This window comes from Pezoporus occidentalis, unplaced genomic scaffold (genome assembly GCF_034315485.1).
Source record: "Pezoporus occidentalis ecotype Australia unplaced genomic scaffold, CSIRO_AGI_Poc_V1 ctg24, whole genome shotgun sequence".
NCBI lineage: Eukaryota > Metazoa > Chordata > Aves > Psittaciformes > Psittacidae > Pezoporus > Pezoporus occidentalis.
The window spans coordinates 143,399-159,930 of record NW_026914285.1 but is presented as its reverse complement, the minus strand read 5'-3'; the positions used below and the strand labels follow the sequence as shown (position 1 = coordinate 159,930).

At 36.1% G+C, this 16,532-nt stretch overlaps 1 protein-coding gene across 11 annotated transcripts in view; it reads right to left on the bottom strand.

Moving 5' to 3' along the window:
* Nucleotides 1–277: 277 nt before the first annotated feature.
* The window catches only part of LOC134165384 (multidrug resistance-associated protein 1-like), a 32,055-nt gene continuing 15,800 nt past the window's right edge, over nucleotides 278–16,532 (bottom strand). For 10 of the 11 annotated variants that reach the window (XM_062622079.1, XM_062622086.1, XM_062622080.1 and 7 more), the window contains 15 exons: nucleotides 15,880–16,047; nucleotides 14,632–14,818; nucleotides 13,108–13,177; nucleotides 12,118–12,178; nucleotides 10,897–11,116; nucleotides 10,252–10,406; nucleotides 8,998–9,153; nucleotides 7,798–7,997; nucleotides 6,877–7,003; nucleotides 5,479–5,580; nucleotides 4,415–4,558; nucleotides 3,598–3,756; nucleotides 2,403–2,569; nucleotides 1,246–1,440; nucleotides 278–754 (listed from right to left, as the gene is read on the bottom strand). In XM_062622079.1, coding sequence (XP_062478063.1) covers nucleotides 643–754; nucleotides 1,246–1,440; nucleotides 2,403–2,569; nucleotides 3,598–3,756; nucleotides 4,415–4,558; nucleotides 5,479–5,580; nucleotides 6,877–7,003; nucleotides 7,798–7,997; nucleotides 8,998–9,153; nucleotides 10,252–10,406; nucleotides 10,897–11,116; nucleotides 12,118–12,178; nucleotides 13,108–13,177; nucleotides 14,632–14,818; nucleotides 15,880–16,047 — 2,223 coding nt within the window. In that variant the 3' untranslated portion in view covers nucleotides 278–642. The remainder of the gene's footprint in view (nucleotides 755–1,245; nucleotides 1,441–2,402; nucleotides 2,570–3,597; nucleotides 3,757–4,414; nucleotides 4,559–5,478; nucleotides 5,581–6,876; nucleotides 7,004–7,797; nucleotides 7,998–8,997; nucleotides 9,154–10,251; nucleotides 10,407–10,896; nucleotides 11,117–12,117; nucleotides 12,179–13,107; nucleotides 13,178–14,631; nucleotides 14,819–15,879; nucleotides 16,048–16,532) is intronic. The other variant, XM_062622090.1, reaches the window with a different exon arrangement.

Genomic DNA, 16,532 nt, shown 5'->3' with positions numbered 1-16,532 from the left:
TGATACTGTAATGCTCAGATACGGTAGATGTGGGTTTCAGTTATATGGAATATTTTTGCAGTTATTCAGAAATCATAAGGTCAAAAAGCAAGTTAATCTAATCCAATGTGGCAAGTTTATTGCCTCAAGAATTACCCAAGTACATATGCAAATATGCATGTTCTAAAAATCAGCACCAAGTGACATCTGCCTATATATCCACAGAATACACAGTCTCGGGGTCTTAATGAATTTGCAATCATAATTAAGAAGTAAATGGGCACAATGTCAGAGCAACTTAACGAAATATTATTTTTAATTAAAAACAGTGTGTGAACAACAAGATTTATTTTTCAGTTTGCATTTACTAGCGCAACAGTTAAAATATGCCATGGAAATTACTGCTTCATTCTGTTGTTCCAGTGCCAATATGATCAAATTAAATGATTTGCATAAAATCAGAAAAGATTTTAAGAAACCTGACCAATATATACAGATTGTAGTTGTAGTAAAAAGCAATGCTGTGAGGAGCTTTTGAGCAAGCTAGTCATTTCAAATGGAATATAAAATACTCCATAGATATGTGGAATGCCAGATACCCCTCCAGTGTTTACTGGAGTAAGGAATTCTTGTCTTCATTGAGTATTAATTCCTTAGTTTTCTTTATCTTCTTATCCCAGCCTCTGCAACCATTTCAGAAAAGGCACCTTTCTGTTGTAACAAATTATGTGGTGTATCATATTCTAGAATCCTTCCAGTGTCCAGAACAAGCACTCTACAATGCAAAACCAGAAAGATTACAGGAGAAGAAAAATCAGCTCTTCAACTATATTTTACAATCCAAATACAGATATCTCTGGATAATGGGAACTCTTAGAAGAATTACCATTGCCCTAGGTAATTCATTGGTTTCTAAAGCTAGGAACTCCTATATTAAAGAAAACAAACAAAAACTTTTGAAAGTGGCATTTTTGCTTAATTGGTAGAAGTGCTGTAGTTCATACACACTCTATACAACTAAGTGGTCTTAACAGTAGTTTATGCCTGTACCTTAGCAGTAAAGATACTAACTTTGTAATTAGAAGGGGGACATACGTACTGGTATTTAGTTAATACTGATGCTCAAGACTTTTGGGATACCTTGGATTGTACAGATACAAAGACAATAAGGTAAAAAATGTTGGAGTGTAAACTTTAGTAGTCTGAAAACAGTTACACTTTCAGGAAGCCATTTATTTTTAAAATGGCTTACCAAAACTTACTCACCTCTCCAAATCCATGACTGTGTGTAACCTATGGGCTATAGTTAATATTGTGCAATTGTGAAACTCTCTTTTGATGGTGGACTGCACCAAGTTGTCCGTTTCCATGTCAACAGAAGCTGTTGCCTCATCTAGGACCAGGATTTTTGTCTTTCGTAGCAAAGCACGGGCCAGGCAGACTAGCTGTCTCTGCCCAACACTGTTAAAAATCCATGCGAAAAGATCAGGTTAGGAATTAGAGAACAATATAAAGCTGATATTCTCCCCTATCTTGCTTAACAATGTTTTGTACTTCTGACAAGACTAGTGAAATATATTCACCTTGTTCTGGGAGTTTTCATTTCTTCTTGCTCGGCATACCAATTATAGTTGTGACCCTTAAACACCTGTGGCTGAACTTTAGAGCATAAACCTAGTCTTGCCTTCAATTTCCACATTCACATTATAATGGGAATAAACCAGATGATGGAGGACTAGACCACTTTTTAATAACACAGTGCAAAAGTTTGGATACTCCTATATGTTAGCTGTGGTGTCTGCCTTCTAGAAACTTCCTCCTGAAAATGATCTTCCAAAAAAATTCAAGTTGATATTCAGAAAGCTCCATCTAAGACTTGCCCCTTAGCAGCAAAACAAAAAGCTTCAGCATTTGTCTCCTTGAGCTTTGAGCCCTTTTATTTCAAGTGTCACACTCCTTGCATAACTATGGGCTAATGTTCTACAAGGAAAAAAATCGGGTGCTTTGCCTGAGCAAGTAAAGCAAAGGCCTAAGCTCTCTGCAGTTTTGTCTTCTTTCCATGTTCAGTGCTTTATTGTTTTCTTTTTTTTTTTTTTAAGTAGGAATATATGAGCACTTTTCTATCCTGCTCTAATTAGAAAGTGCATGAATTGCCACCCTCCCACACACTCCTTTACACCTATTCGTATACTTGAGCTGAAAATAGTCTACTTGCTTGGCTTCCCATACAGCACAGGTCAGAGGTCTTTATACAGTTGTGAACAGTTGGCCACCTCAAAGAAACACATACTACCAAAAAAATTCTACTTAGAAGGACAGGAGAAGTGTCATTACACTGATACTTCCTGAAGGAAATTCTCTGCAAGGAACACAGATTTACAGTAGAAGAAAATAACTCCAATAGCACTTTCTTGTTTATGTACCTGAGATTTTCACCACCTTCTGAAATCTCATGAAGGAGTTTCTTTGGGAGTGACTGGACAAAATCCTTTAAGTGACACAGTTCCAGTACCTCCCACAGTTCAAGATCAGAGTGTTTTCCAAGTGGATCCAAATTTGACTGCAGTGTCCCAGAAAACAAGATGGGGTCCTAAATAATAGCAGAATGTAAGTGCACAATTCCTGCACAAATTTAAAACAGCCTGCCAAAAGTCCTTACATTAACATAGCAAACTGGGACAAATATGGAAAAGCAGACAAGGATTTGAAGGAATATATGCATGTTTTTTCTATTCAGCTCATTTTTCGAAAGACCCAAACTTTTTTTGTTTAAAAATTAGCACAGTCTATGCTAAAGACAGACAGCAAATATTACCAGGGTTAAAGCTCCAGAAAAGCTAGGAAAAAAAACAGACCTTCCTTTGGAAACACATCAGATAAATTTCTTGTAAGTGATGTTAACATCACCCATGCACAAAAATGGGTTTATGAATGGCATTCAAGGAACATGCAGAAGGTCTTCAGGTGACCACTAAATTTGTGTTCAAGGTTTTACTTTCTCCTAGAGCATTTCAGTGTAAGTCAGTCTACCAGCACAAACACAATCCTAATGATATGTGAACTGATCTTGAGTTTCCTGCCCTGTTCTGAAGTAAGCAAGGATGGCTTTACATGATAGACTGTAGCAGATTAGCCAAAATACATATTACACAATTTGTGTATACATGACTTTACTCCCTACAGTCTTCAGACATAATTAGAGTTATTTTAAATATTTTTGCCTTCAGGTGGGACTTGCAAATACCATATGTAGCATGAGCTATTCTAGCTAAGCCTGTTAAACTAAAACTGGCATTATAAAAACTATGTGGTCACTTTGTTTTGAAGCTTCTTCCATGTAACTGCCAACATGCAGTTGTGACGTTTTCCAGGACAGCATTCTGCCAGCAGTACTGAAGATTACTGGCTAATCAATAGCTGAGATTCTCAAAAATTCAATTCTAAAACCCAATAGGCCATAACAGAGCCTGGTTTCAAAGATCAATAAATTTCTACTGGAGTTTTATGCCTCTGTCTCTTGGCAGCCTGTCTCTTGGAATTCGGGGGTATAATTTCTTCCCCCAAAATAAAGTGTCCTGTGTTATTAAAAAAAAAAATTCCCTCTAAAATACATCTCACCTGTGGAATAATGTTAAGATTTCCACGTAGGTCATGGAGTCCAATAGTTGATATATCAATTCCATCGATAATTATTTTGCCTTCAGATCCCTCTAGAACCCTAAACAAGCAATTTGTGAGTGTTGATTTACCAGCTCCTGTTCTTCCAACAATTCCAACCTGAAACAGAAAGCTTCCTGATAAAGACTGTAACTTTCCATGTGACACATCCTATATGAAAAATGATGAGAGAATTCAGTTTCAACTTTCATTTCAAAACTTCAGTTTGTTTCACCAACACGCAATCCTATAGGTTGATACAACTTTAAAACTCACTTTGGAACTTGACTCACAATCAAGAACACTCCCTCAGAAGCTGCACAGACTTTGCCTGGTTCAGTGGGAATTCTTGCCATTTCCCCTCCCTTTTCTCTAGCACTCAGCTCAAACCAAGGATTCTAAACTAAGTCTCGGTTAGTGCTCCTTGAGCCCAAACCCAAAGTTAATTAGCACTGATCTGGAAACATATTTCTCTACATAAGTATTCATCACAGTAGCCAAGAGATTTAATTTCAAATGTGTATCTTCCTTAAAACTGCTAAATTCATAAAACATTATTCCAGTTTCTTTCAAGGAAAAGTATTTCTTATTTCTGCATAGTAGGAGAAAGTAGTTTTCTCATCTGTCTTTTCTTTAATGTCTTATCCACTTAGTATCTTTGCTGTTCAACTTCATCTTGCTGTGTCTAGTAATAGAGTGTCCTCCTATTAAATCTTTTCAAATTAGAAAGTTGGAAAACAGAATTTTATACCTCTTATTTATCTGTTATATACAGTACCTTCTCTTTACTCTGTGTCTGAAAAGAGACATCCTTCAAGGCTAAACCAAGATCCTTCCTGTACTGAGCCTTGTAGTTAACAAACTCTATTATTCCTCTATCAGGCCACCCCACTGGTGGTCTTTTTGATGTTATCCACGGTCCCTGAAATTACAACCATTGGTATTTCAGTATATGATTCTAAAGGTGTTACAAATTAATAAAAACATTAGGAAAATTATTAAAAGTCCCAGAAGGTTTATGATAATTCCAATGCAATATAAGGGAAGGAGAACCTGCTTTCACGACCACTGGGCAGAAACATTCCAGCTGGGTTTTTTAGGGGTTTTGGGTTTGGGTTGGGGGGTTTTTAACATGTATACACTCATTTAAAAAAGTGAACTCAGTTTAACTGAGTAGTTGCTAATAGTTTGGTAATTTTGTTCCATCAGTTGACAGGAACTGAATTTAATCTGATACCTAATCTTGCAGATATTTAAAAGCATATTTTATGAGATATGTTTTGTTCTAAGAAGTGGAGTAGGAGACAACAGAAAGATGTGAACAAAGACCAGGAAACATAAACATGAGGGAAGTGTAAAAGAGAATGAAGAAGTAAAAGAGATTCTTGTTTCTGAGACAGACCAAGGCTCTTCTGCCTCCATGCCTGACATGGGCACTAGTTTCAGAAAAGCACAATAACCAAGGCAAATCAGTTTTAAGCAAATGTCTCTTCAGACAAGAGGAGAGTTAGGGGTCTGACAGGCCTCTCATGCCCTCTTAAATAAATGCTCCTCTTGGTCGCACATAGCATAGAAAGTTCAGGTGCATTAGTCTCACTACAAAATCTACTTCTGAGAAGAATGTGAAGAATTTTATGGTCAAAGTAAGAATAAAACTGCATGACTATAAATGTAATGAAGAAGCTGCATATTATTCTCAGCATAAAACAATAAGAGGAAGTATTTAAGAACAAATTATAACCTATTGCCACTCACCAATATTAAAATCAATCTAGATAATTTTCTAAGCACATAAATTAAATATTGAAGAAGAATCCTCTCCATTTCAAGAAGAATGCTTACCTCTTTATCCATTTTTGCATATTCACAAATTCTTTCAATTGAAACTGCATTGGTCTCGATTTCACATGCTTTACGCACCCAAAAATTTAGACTCTGAATTATCTGGGGAAATAGTTGCATCATAGAACATAAACATTTGACTCCACCACAATACAGCATATAAATTTCAAAACTTACCCTGAATTTAATCATCTCATAAGCTGCATGCCTAATCACAGAAGCCAAAAAGTATACAGAAAATGATGGCACACCAAATGAACTGTCAGAAAATTACTGATCTCAGCATTCCTCTGGGCACTTCTTGTCTGCTTTCAGACTGCCCGATGGCTATTGTAATTTTCACTAATATAACAGCTCCAGAAATATGAAACTATTTCAGGATCTACAGAAAGTGCTCAGTATGATGTTGAAAGGAAAATCATATATGGCTAATATTGCAGGTATTAATGCACTATTCCCTAGGTAAAGTAAGCTAGCAATACAGAACAAGGAATTTGTAATGGAGATATGTATTTGCTCTATCATGTCTGCCAAATTTCTCATCTTCAAGAGCTGGAAATGCTTCTGCAGACAGAGCCAATTCTGTGGTTAAATATTTCCACTCCTATAGGAAAACAGTGAGCTAAATGAATTCTTAGAGTCAACTGTTTTGAAAGGCTGTATATAACTACAGAATGGTGTCAATTTGACATCAGATGAAGGTAAAAAAATGTGCAGTACCTATGACTACCATCACCACAAAAATGTTGATATAAAGGAGATTGTTCTTTCTCTGAGTAATAGAAAATGGAACTCTTGCCAGTTGGGGGTGATGTGGATATGCCATGACAGGTAATTGTCTATATTTTTGTGTGTGTTCATGAGTACCTGTCAGCTGTGTTTCTGAAGCAGTTACTTACTACAGTGAGAAATACTGAAGATTGATTTTAACTAGCAACTTACCAGTACAGTTTACCTTACTTCAAGACACATTTCAGCTGTGGCTCTCATGTATTACTTTTACAAGGAAAATGCTAAAGTAAATGATTTTATTAAACCTTTAAGGAAGCAATCCTGCATAACATTCAACAAGTGAACAAGAACAAGGACTCAAATATGAACTATAATTGTACATGACTAAGCTTCTGATTTAGATTAACAAAACACTTAAAAATAAACCATATCTACTGATTTTTAAATACATTTTTATTATTATTATTTCATCTAAATTGAGAAGTGGAAAATAACTAATGTGAAGCTTCCCAGAATTAATGGAATTTAAAAGAAAACTCTGTTCTGCCCATGAGATTCAATGTCATTGATGCTACTGCGTATATTCACCTACTCAGCTCCATTGTATGTATTATTTCCTCTTCATAAGCAATGTGGGAGCAGCAAAAAAATTGTACTATTACTTACATTTAGAGCATAGGATATAGATAAACCCACTGTAGAAGAACTCATGGTATTTCCAGCCAGTACTACAAACAGTGCAGCAAAGAACACCATTAAATTTCCCAGAAATTCAAGCCTAACAGATAGCCACCTGTTAGCAAATCAAGGCAAAGAAAAAAGTGAATTACCTACAAATTTTTTTATAGTATAGTGAACATATTGCTAATATAATGACTACTTGAGATCATTATGTATGTTAGCAATTTACCCTAACAAAAGAGGTAAGTGCCATCATTCCCATTTTACAGATGCAGTGGCCAGGGGATAATTCTAGAACTGGTAGCACTGCTAAAAACCAAATGCAGGTCTCAGCTCCTGGCTAGTGCTTCCTTCACTCTTTATACTGCTTTTCCTATCCGGAAAAGATTCAGGTATATGACTGAAAACCAGAACTGAAATATCCTTGCTCATCTCTGCCTCTAACTGACTGCATCCTAAAGGAAGGAGAGGAAAAGCATTTATTTTCCTTAAACCAAAGATTCCCCTCTCAAGACTTCTTGAGAGTTCTTCTCAGGTTTCTTCCATGTGAATCACTGAAATACAAGTTTGCTTTGTTCATAAACTTGTAAGACGAATCTGAAATGTCATACAGGCCATGCTTACGATGTATTGGTAAACTTATTTTTCTTCCCCTCTCCCCCCTCTTTTACTGTATTCTCATCAGATGTTTTTTAATATTCTCAACAGAATATGCATGTTTTCTATAAACCTTTGGTACATAAAGAAGAAATCATCCTAGTGCTTATACATAATCTATGCATTCATTACAAAGAGTGCTGGATAAATAGCTCTTCTCCTTCTCAGTGGGTTTTCCCTGACTAAAGGTAGTTGTGGAATTCTACAGAAGGTGGTCTCAGTCACAGATGCAGAACTCCTGTAAAGTACCTGTTCGAGATGACGTTGTTGTAGAAGTAAACCAAGTTCTCATACACAACATCATTATTTTTTCTAATGAATCTCTCTTGGTGGCCAAATGCTCGAATTGTTGATCGCCCTACAAGAGTCTCACTGAAATGGGAAATCACAGGAGAATGGGACGCTCCTGCTAGCCGTCGAATCTGTCGTGAACTCGCTATGTAGTATCGCTAATAAAACAGTATAAAACAGACAAGACAGACATTTTAAGTTGCTACAGCTTATTTTACATTATTTAAAATATTTGCTATATTTATTTCCAGTTATCTGTCTAGTAACTCCTGTGAATTTTGAATATGATGAAGTTGGAAGTCCCTGCACAGAAAAAAAGCTGTTTGCAAAGAGTATAAAAAAAAAACCCCTCTGTCTCTTGGGGCACACCAACATCATCATGCTTCTATAACTGAAATATATAAATTAGTGGCAAGGTTAAATAAGAAAACATTATTTCCAAATTCTATAGAAAATGGGCTATACCACAAGAAGTAACAATTAACACTTCTCCATAACATTTCAAATTAGAATGTCCTACTTCTTTCACAGATGAAAGTCACCTTTTGTTTCTTCAACGTATCAATGTAAATTCCTTAGCAGAGACTGAATCCAGGTCCTCTTTTCCTTCCCCTATATTCTTATTTTGAGAATCTTTTAAGGTCTTTAATCACAGACCATACTTCTAGCACCAAGAAACAGAAATGCAGCAATTAGTGTTTCTAAAACTTTACTTTTGGTTTCTCAGTAGTATAACTGACACACTACAAAAAATATGGCACAGGTAGTTTAAGCATCATTCTGTTTCATGTCTGCTGTTTCACAGTTACTTGAACTTTAAACATTCACTACAACATACACCCCATTTTTTCAGGTAACCATCAAATTTCTTGGTGGAATCTATATCAATATTGTATCTTCCTAATAAAGAGGAAAGCACAAAATTGTTAAAAGTTCACAAGCACTGCAGGATATATTCAATTTCCTTTTAAGGAGCCTGAGGACTTTTTCTGAAAGCAATTTCACGTGTTCTTTGTATACACACACACACACACACACATATATATTTGGAGATTTTTTTTTTCACAGTAAGGAATAATTTAAGCCTGTATCCTTGATTGCTTTGGATATTTCACCCACATAAATCCAGAAATCCTTGTAAAAGCTTAATGCAGTTACCTGGATAGTAAAATAGAAGTACCCCAGGGGAATAACTACCACTATGAATAGTGGTGAGGCAGATGTGATAACCAGAATGGTTCCAATAACATCTAGTGTACAATTTAGCCAAGTTCGTAAGTAGTAATGGAAACGTGAGTCCACTATAAATAAGTCCTGTAAAAATGCACAGAAAAATCAAGAGCTTTGTGAGTAAATTCCACTAAAAACTTTGAGAAGGAATTCTTTAAAAACGGAATCAAACTAAAATATCTTCAATTAAAATTAGTAGGGTCCCTCCAATTATATCATAATAGAATGTATTCATATACTGTTACTATTTTTCTAAAAGTGGAATAGACATAATAGCTTTTAGACTACACATGGTATGTCAGAGAACAGGCTCAGTATTCAAGTCAGAAAGAGACAGCTTTTGCTATTTTGTGACTCAATACTTACGTAAAGCATATCAGACTGAAAAGGAAGCCAGGAATTAAAATCCTAACCCTTGTATACTCCTGTTAATAACTCTAGAACTATATTGAAATATTACTAATCTCTTACTGTACACAGTAAAGCTTTTTCAAACCCAGTTTATAATATACCACTGCCAAAGACCAGGGTCCTGAGTGGAACCTAAATCAACTGATCTTTTAGTGTATTATACAACCACTCTTGGGTCTACTCTAGAAAACACAGCTACCAACAGTCATTATATCTGAACTGATCATTCGTGCATTGCAATGATGTAGTTATGATGAGAGTGGGAGCTATTAAGGTCACAGTAAGTAACACTTGTTTATGTATTAGCAGTTCCAGCTAAAGCCAAAACACTACAAAAACAGAAAATAATATTCACCTTAAGTCTATATACCTCTGAGAATGTGAATGTAATGTATTAATTGTATTTGACAAAAACATTTGGGTCTGATACGCAATATACTATCAAAGAAAAATACAAATTTTTTGAAACACAGATCAGGTTTATGTCTAGTAAACTTGCTGCATGGCAAGAATAGTTTTTGAGGAATGACCTCCTAATGATCTTGAAAAGGGTCTATACAACTTCTAATAACATGTTTCCATGATTTTGTAAGAAAGTAGCTTGAGACAGTTCTTAAAGTTTTTATGCACTAAAATAACTTTCTGTTGCTAGATATTGAATTCACTTGCTTTTGTATCTGTCATTTTTCAACAACACTAAATGGAATTAAATCCATTAGTTGCTCAAGCTTCATTTTCATAAAATGGAAAATACACGAGTTTTCCTTTTACCTTTGTGAATCTATTGATGATCTGACCAACTGGATCAGTTTCAAAACGCTGAAGAGGGAGATGCAATACACTGTCCAACAGCTGATGATGCAATGACCGAGAAGCAGACAGGGATCCCCTGGTGACCACATAGGCACCGCAGCAAACAAAAAGACCTTACGAATGGATGAATTAAAAGACTGTATGAATGGCTGGGGAAGGAAACATATGGAGCTTGTATCTGTCACAGTTTCCTACAACAGTGAGCAATTCAACAGTCACATTTCATATCTTTCTTAGTTTTACAAATGTACATATTTGTAGTTTGTTGATACATCTTACTACTTCATAAGTACGTTTTTCTTGCATGTAAGTCTCCCATGTTAGCATGCCACACATCAACGCTATTTTCCTTCCTCACTGAGATGCCAACGTAACTTCATTAGGTTACAATTGGATGTTTCAAGAATTCACAGAAGTATCATAAACTCAAATTCCATTTTCTTCAGCATGCCTGTACATCTCCTCTCCCCAGGCTGAACTATTATACTGTGTGGCACACAATTCTGTTTATGAAACAGCCAGCATTATTTCTTTGCTAATACACATTCAGGCAGATCAGACTTGGCAAGTGGTGAGAAAACAGTCATAAATGCTCATCCTTGCCTTGTATGAGTCCCAGAAGTCCATAGGTATGAAGTTTATAGTTTTGAGATTGTTTCCATTCTGTGATATCACTAACTTTTGCTGTTTCTGCAGTCCAGGTGCTAAGCCATAGATTTTGTCCAACAGCTAGTGCGTTTTGTCCTAAATAAGCAGCTATGGTTAGCCACATCCATTGCCAGTTGAAGGCTTGGAGGTACTTCAAAACAACTGACATTTTCATCTGAACACATATAAAAAAAAATAAAATTATATATATAAAAAAGTCATTATAACTGTTGAAGGCAAATACATATTACATAATGGGAAGTGGATACATTAAATTCAGATTAAATCTAAACCATTTCTTAATTAAATCTGATAATTTAGGTATACAAAATCCTACTATAAAAAGGTTTTCTCTCCCACTACACTCTGCTCTTTGACGATACATATCCTAGGCAAACTTGCTTGTGACACTTTCCAGCGTCAGGCTTAAAAAATCATATACGCAAAACAAACTTATATACAAACAAACACACATATACAAACTTATCTTCTATACAAAATAAACTAATGAACAAAAACAGATCAAACAAACAAATGAATGCAATTCAGTTTGTATGAAGCAAATCTTACTCTATTCATCAATGGAACTAAAAACCTTAGAACTGCCACTCTGGACTCCTGGAGCCAAGGAAATTAGTCTCAGCAGAAGAAAATTCTCATCCTTGGTGTAGATGAGCACTAATGAGGCTAAACTCAGCTAGGAAACTTGGAAGGCAGAACTGGTAGGAACAGAATAATGACAGATTCTTTGATTTGATTACAGGATGGAAATAAGCTCTACTTAGCACAAACTCTTCTATCTCTTCTGCAGATTCTTTTCTACCATCCATTTCTACCATCTTCTTCCCTTTCCCACCCCATTCTTATTTTAAGTAAACTACAGTTTCCCAGGAAGTTTTGACCTTCTCCACATTCAGTTTCACTTGTTCTTTTCCTTCTACCGAGCAACTGGTAGGATTTTTTTAAATGGAGACTGCAGAAAGTGTGCTTCTAACATAAACCAATACTGCAGCAGTATTACCATGAAAAATTTCTAGTCTCTGCTCCAGCAGGTATTTAAATACATTTTATATTCAGTAATGAGATTTCAGGCAACCTTAAAAAGAAACAGAAAACTGCAAAACAATACTTTTTTATAAAACTTAATGTCAAAGCTTTTCTGTTGGTGATACTTACGCCACCAGTGGCAACTTTTTCTTTATTGTTCGTGAGTAGTTTCCATTGATCAAAGGAAGAACTGCAAAAAAGAAACACTTTCAAATCTTCTTGTGAATTATCACACAAAGAATATGTTTGATTGCTCCTAAGCAAAAATTAATACTGTAAAATCTTGTAATTATTTCCTGTGGAGCCACGAACTGTTCTCAGCTGTTCTATTTTTGTTATTACAATAATGTCATGGTCAGAAGACAACATGAGGTATGGCCGTTTCATTTCTTGTATCCACCTGTAGATAAATCCAAGCTTGCCCTGCATAGGCATCAGCTAGAGTTGCAAAACCATCCTTTTCTGACACATGTAAATGTGGTGCAACTCAGGTCTCAGCCCTTATCTGGGCCCAGGATTAGAGATTACTATCCAACACATCCAATTCTACTACTTCTGGACCAGGGTGGTTAAGCTGAAGTGTTGTGCTTGCTAGTTTGAATCTCTTCTACTTCACCTTTGCATATCTTCTACCACCTCCAATATACCACTACAATGTTTTAAAAATTGATCTAGGAGGTCATTCAACTATTTGAAAGCCCAGAAGTTTTCTTAAAGGTGGAAAAAGATAAATCAATCTTAGAGGGGAAAAATACAGAGCATAAACAACTTGTTAATACACCAAACTGCTGCCATGGAATTGTGGGTGCATCTACACTAGTGAGTTCAGTTAGCCTTCTGAAAGTTCCTTTCATTCCTGCTTTGGTTCACAGTGAAGCAGCCCACAAAACCGGACCTCCTGAACTCATGCAGCACATCATTAACCGGTTTTCTTTAGCATAAGGTGTAACCAGAAGATGAGCTCCAGATACATGCCCTCCAGCCAACTGCTGATGATCATTCAGGCTTCACCCATGTTTGCATGGTGAAGCATAGTTGTACAGACTTCAGCACTTAGGGTTGTTCTAACACTGCAACAGTTAAGCAAGGGCTAATTTTATTTATTATTTTGATCCTTACTCTTTACGTTTCAGCAGTTCTCTTTCTTGCAGACTCCTGCCCATTTGGCCTTCTTCTTTGGGAGATCTCACTACAACAGAAAAAAAAAAAAGAATCAAAACATTTTTCAGTATTATGCCATGAGTAGACAGGCACAGTACAGGAAGCTAGAAATTAAAAACTGGGACAAAATGATGGATGAGAATACTTTGAAGTATGAACTACTGAAGTCGACCTAGTCTTGGGACAGCTACTACATAAGACGGAAAGTTTTATGACCAAACTGAAACTGTGACAGTGGGTAAATCTCCTCCAAGACCCCAGAGTCTCTTTGGCATTTCATTCTTGCTTAGTGAAAGTGTATCCCTACAAGTATTAGCATTAGTGTTTATCTCAAAGTATTCTCGCATCATGGCTGGAAAACCAAGTTTGCTGCTCTTTGTGTGTTAATGAAAGGAGTCACCACTTTTTTCTTCCAGGAATGGGTTTTTTTCCTTATTTTCATATTTGATGTTGGTTTTGTCAACAGATCTGTCACGACAAATATATGATTTTTAAATCATACCATCCTGCTGAATGTATCTCTGCTGTATAATGTTGTATCATGCTGTTTCTTCTCCTCATTACTTTGTTTTCTCTTCCCTCACTTTATTACCTTTCATGAATAATACATATTTCCTTTACACAGCTATCTCATACTTTCAGCCCAACACAGCTAATTCAAGACTGCCCACTGCTGCCTTTTGCAAATCTGCTGTTCTGTCTTTCTGCTCCTCCCCATGAAACCCAGAGTGCTGGCTCCAGTAGAGGGCCCAAATTAATCAGACCACCAGATTGCGCACTGTACTTACTGCAGACTCAATGTAGCTAAGCTAACTGGAGACCAGCATTGCAAACATCTGCAGTCATGTATCTGTTATAGGAATCTTCTTGTCATGTGGAGAGATTCCCTCTCTCAAAATTAAATAACCACAATTTTCTGAAGTACATGATGAAAACAGGTCAAACAGACTGTATTGTCAATGTACGTATTTGTTTCCCGCAACTCTCAAGAGCACACATTGAACAACTCAGGTACAGAAGTAAACTAAGTCCCAATCCATTTTTTGTCTCCTACAGATGGACAATAGTCTCTTACTCCTTCTGCTGTGCTCCATGCAGCACTCTAAGGTGATGGAAATGGGAAGCATCCAATATAAAACAGGACATAATCGCTGACACTGCAAGATTAATTTAAAATGTCCACAAATCTTTTATTGGGTGACAAATACTTAACAGAATCAGGTAACTTTGCCAGGCAATTCATACAGCATGCAAAGGTAGTAAACAGCTGAATAAGGCATATTATATATTCATTAGTTGAAAGAGTAAACCATTTGATCTCAAGATATTAAAGCCTGATTTTTCAGTGTATAACCTGTAATTCTATACCAAAACTTAGACATTTTCCAGCAACTATTCTATTTATTTTCCAGGAGGAATATTTTTAACATCTTGAATTAAAAGAAAAAGTACTAAGCAAACACAGCATACAGATTTTCTCACCTTCCACAGGAGTTGTCTCTTCAGTTGTATGTTCTGCACTGAAGACTTGAATAAGATCAGCAAAATTAGCTCTCTTTGAAACAAGTTCTTGATAGGTCCCCATTTGACTTATTCTGCCCGCTTCCATTACTATTATAAGATCGGTGTGAGGCAGGAATGTTACATTATGGGTCACCAGTATACGAGTCTGAAACACATTGTTTTCCATTTCTTCATATAAATACAAAGTGTATATTAAAAGTAGACATGATATGATGTATTCCAGTTATGTTAACTGGAATGATATATGGAATTTTTCTGGGATTTTGCTCATTTGTCCACTCTATTATTATATTATTTATTTCCCACTTTACTATATTACTCTTTTAACTGCTGATTGTAATGTCAAACTTTATGCTTACAACTATTTACTATTACTTATACTTTTCTATTTCTTAATGTGCATTCTCTGCTCAAGAATGGTTTAGATTAGGTTGTAAGGAGAAGAAGTAGATAAAACAGATTTTAATCTACTACATTTACTTTTATAATCTCAACATTAAAATCTGCTTACAAGTCTACCATTATTAGTGTTCTTGCTTCTGCCACATAACCCATGGAGCAGGTAAACTGATAAAAGGGAGAAGGAAGAAAGGGAAAGCGAAAGACATTTGCCTCATAGTAAGTAGTGTATTCATAATAGTAAATATTTCACAGTAATACATGCTTTTTGCATGCATCAGCCAGCAGGAATGATCTGTATTAATTCATAACACTGAGAAGAGATTTTTTACAAACTATCTTCCCTTCCCACATGAATAGTTGTGAAATGGGAGAACCTATTCCTTCTGAGCCACTTTCCCCTAGGAATTTCTTTGTTCAGTAAGAAGCCTTTCTTTCTATAACCTATTTACTACAGTGAGGCATCAAGAGTAACCACAAAGGGCTCCACCCAGCCTTCTATACACACTGGCACTCCTCAGAAACTGGCAGTAAAGAAGAAATAAGCAAATATTATGTGAAGCTTTCAGACTCTCATGTCAGGTAAGCTCTCAATCTTTTTTTCTGGTCTGTTCTATCCCTACCCAAAAGGCTTCAAACCGAGACAAACAGCTGTGCTTTCAATTTAGCCTCTTTATTGCAGAACAATTTTCATCGACACACTAGGTGAGAGATGACCTTCTGCAGAATGACTGAGACTTCTACTGTGTCCACTGTATTGTGCAAACCAATTCATCCCCAAATTGAAAGGAGGCCACCCTACTTTACCTTGCTTTTTAGGAGACCTGAAGGGCCAATTATCTTCTCAAAAAGGTGTTTCCCAACATGTACATCTACAGCAGACAGCGGGTCATCCAGAAGATACAGGTCAGCATTGCTGTACACAGCTCTAGCGAGACTCACTCTCTGCTTCTGCCCTCCACTTATATTGACACCCTAAGAAAGCAAAATAGTCCACATTTAAATATGAAATGCTAAAATGAAATACTGAGTGTATTACACTCCGTCTCACTAGTTTTTCAGATAAACAAAGTAAATTTTATACTAGATATGAATATAGAAAGGTAAATGTGGATTTTCAAGTAATCAGAACAAAGTTTGAGCTCTGTTGATTAAATTCTCACTCCAAAATGGGTGAATGCAAGGTAGTTTGGAAAATTAAAAAAAAATACTTTTATTTACAGTCATACAGGAATTTTTACATTATAGAGGGAGCCCTCTGGGAACAGGGCAGGGCTGACTCAAACTTCTGCATAGAAAAGAACCATTTTAAGTGTTCAGAGTTTGGACAAAACTTAAGTTCAAAGTAAGTAAGCTAAGTAAGGAGATGTGATAGATTTACTTGGCTGAGCACTGATTAAGTCATCAGTATAAATTATCAAATAGGTAATACATAAAAACATAAAAGCTGTAACTTACTG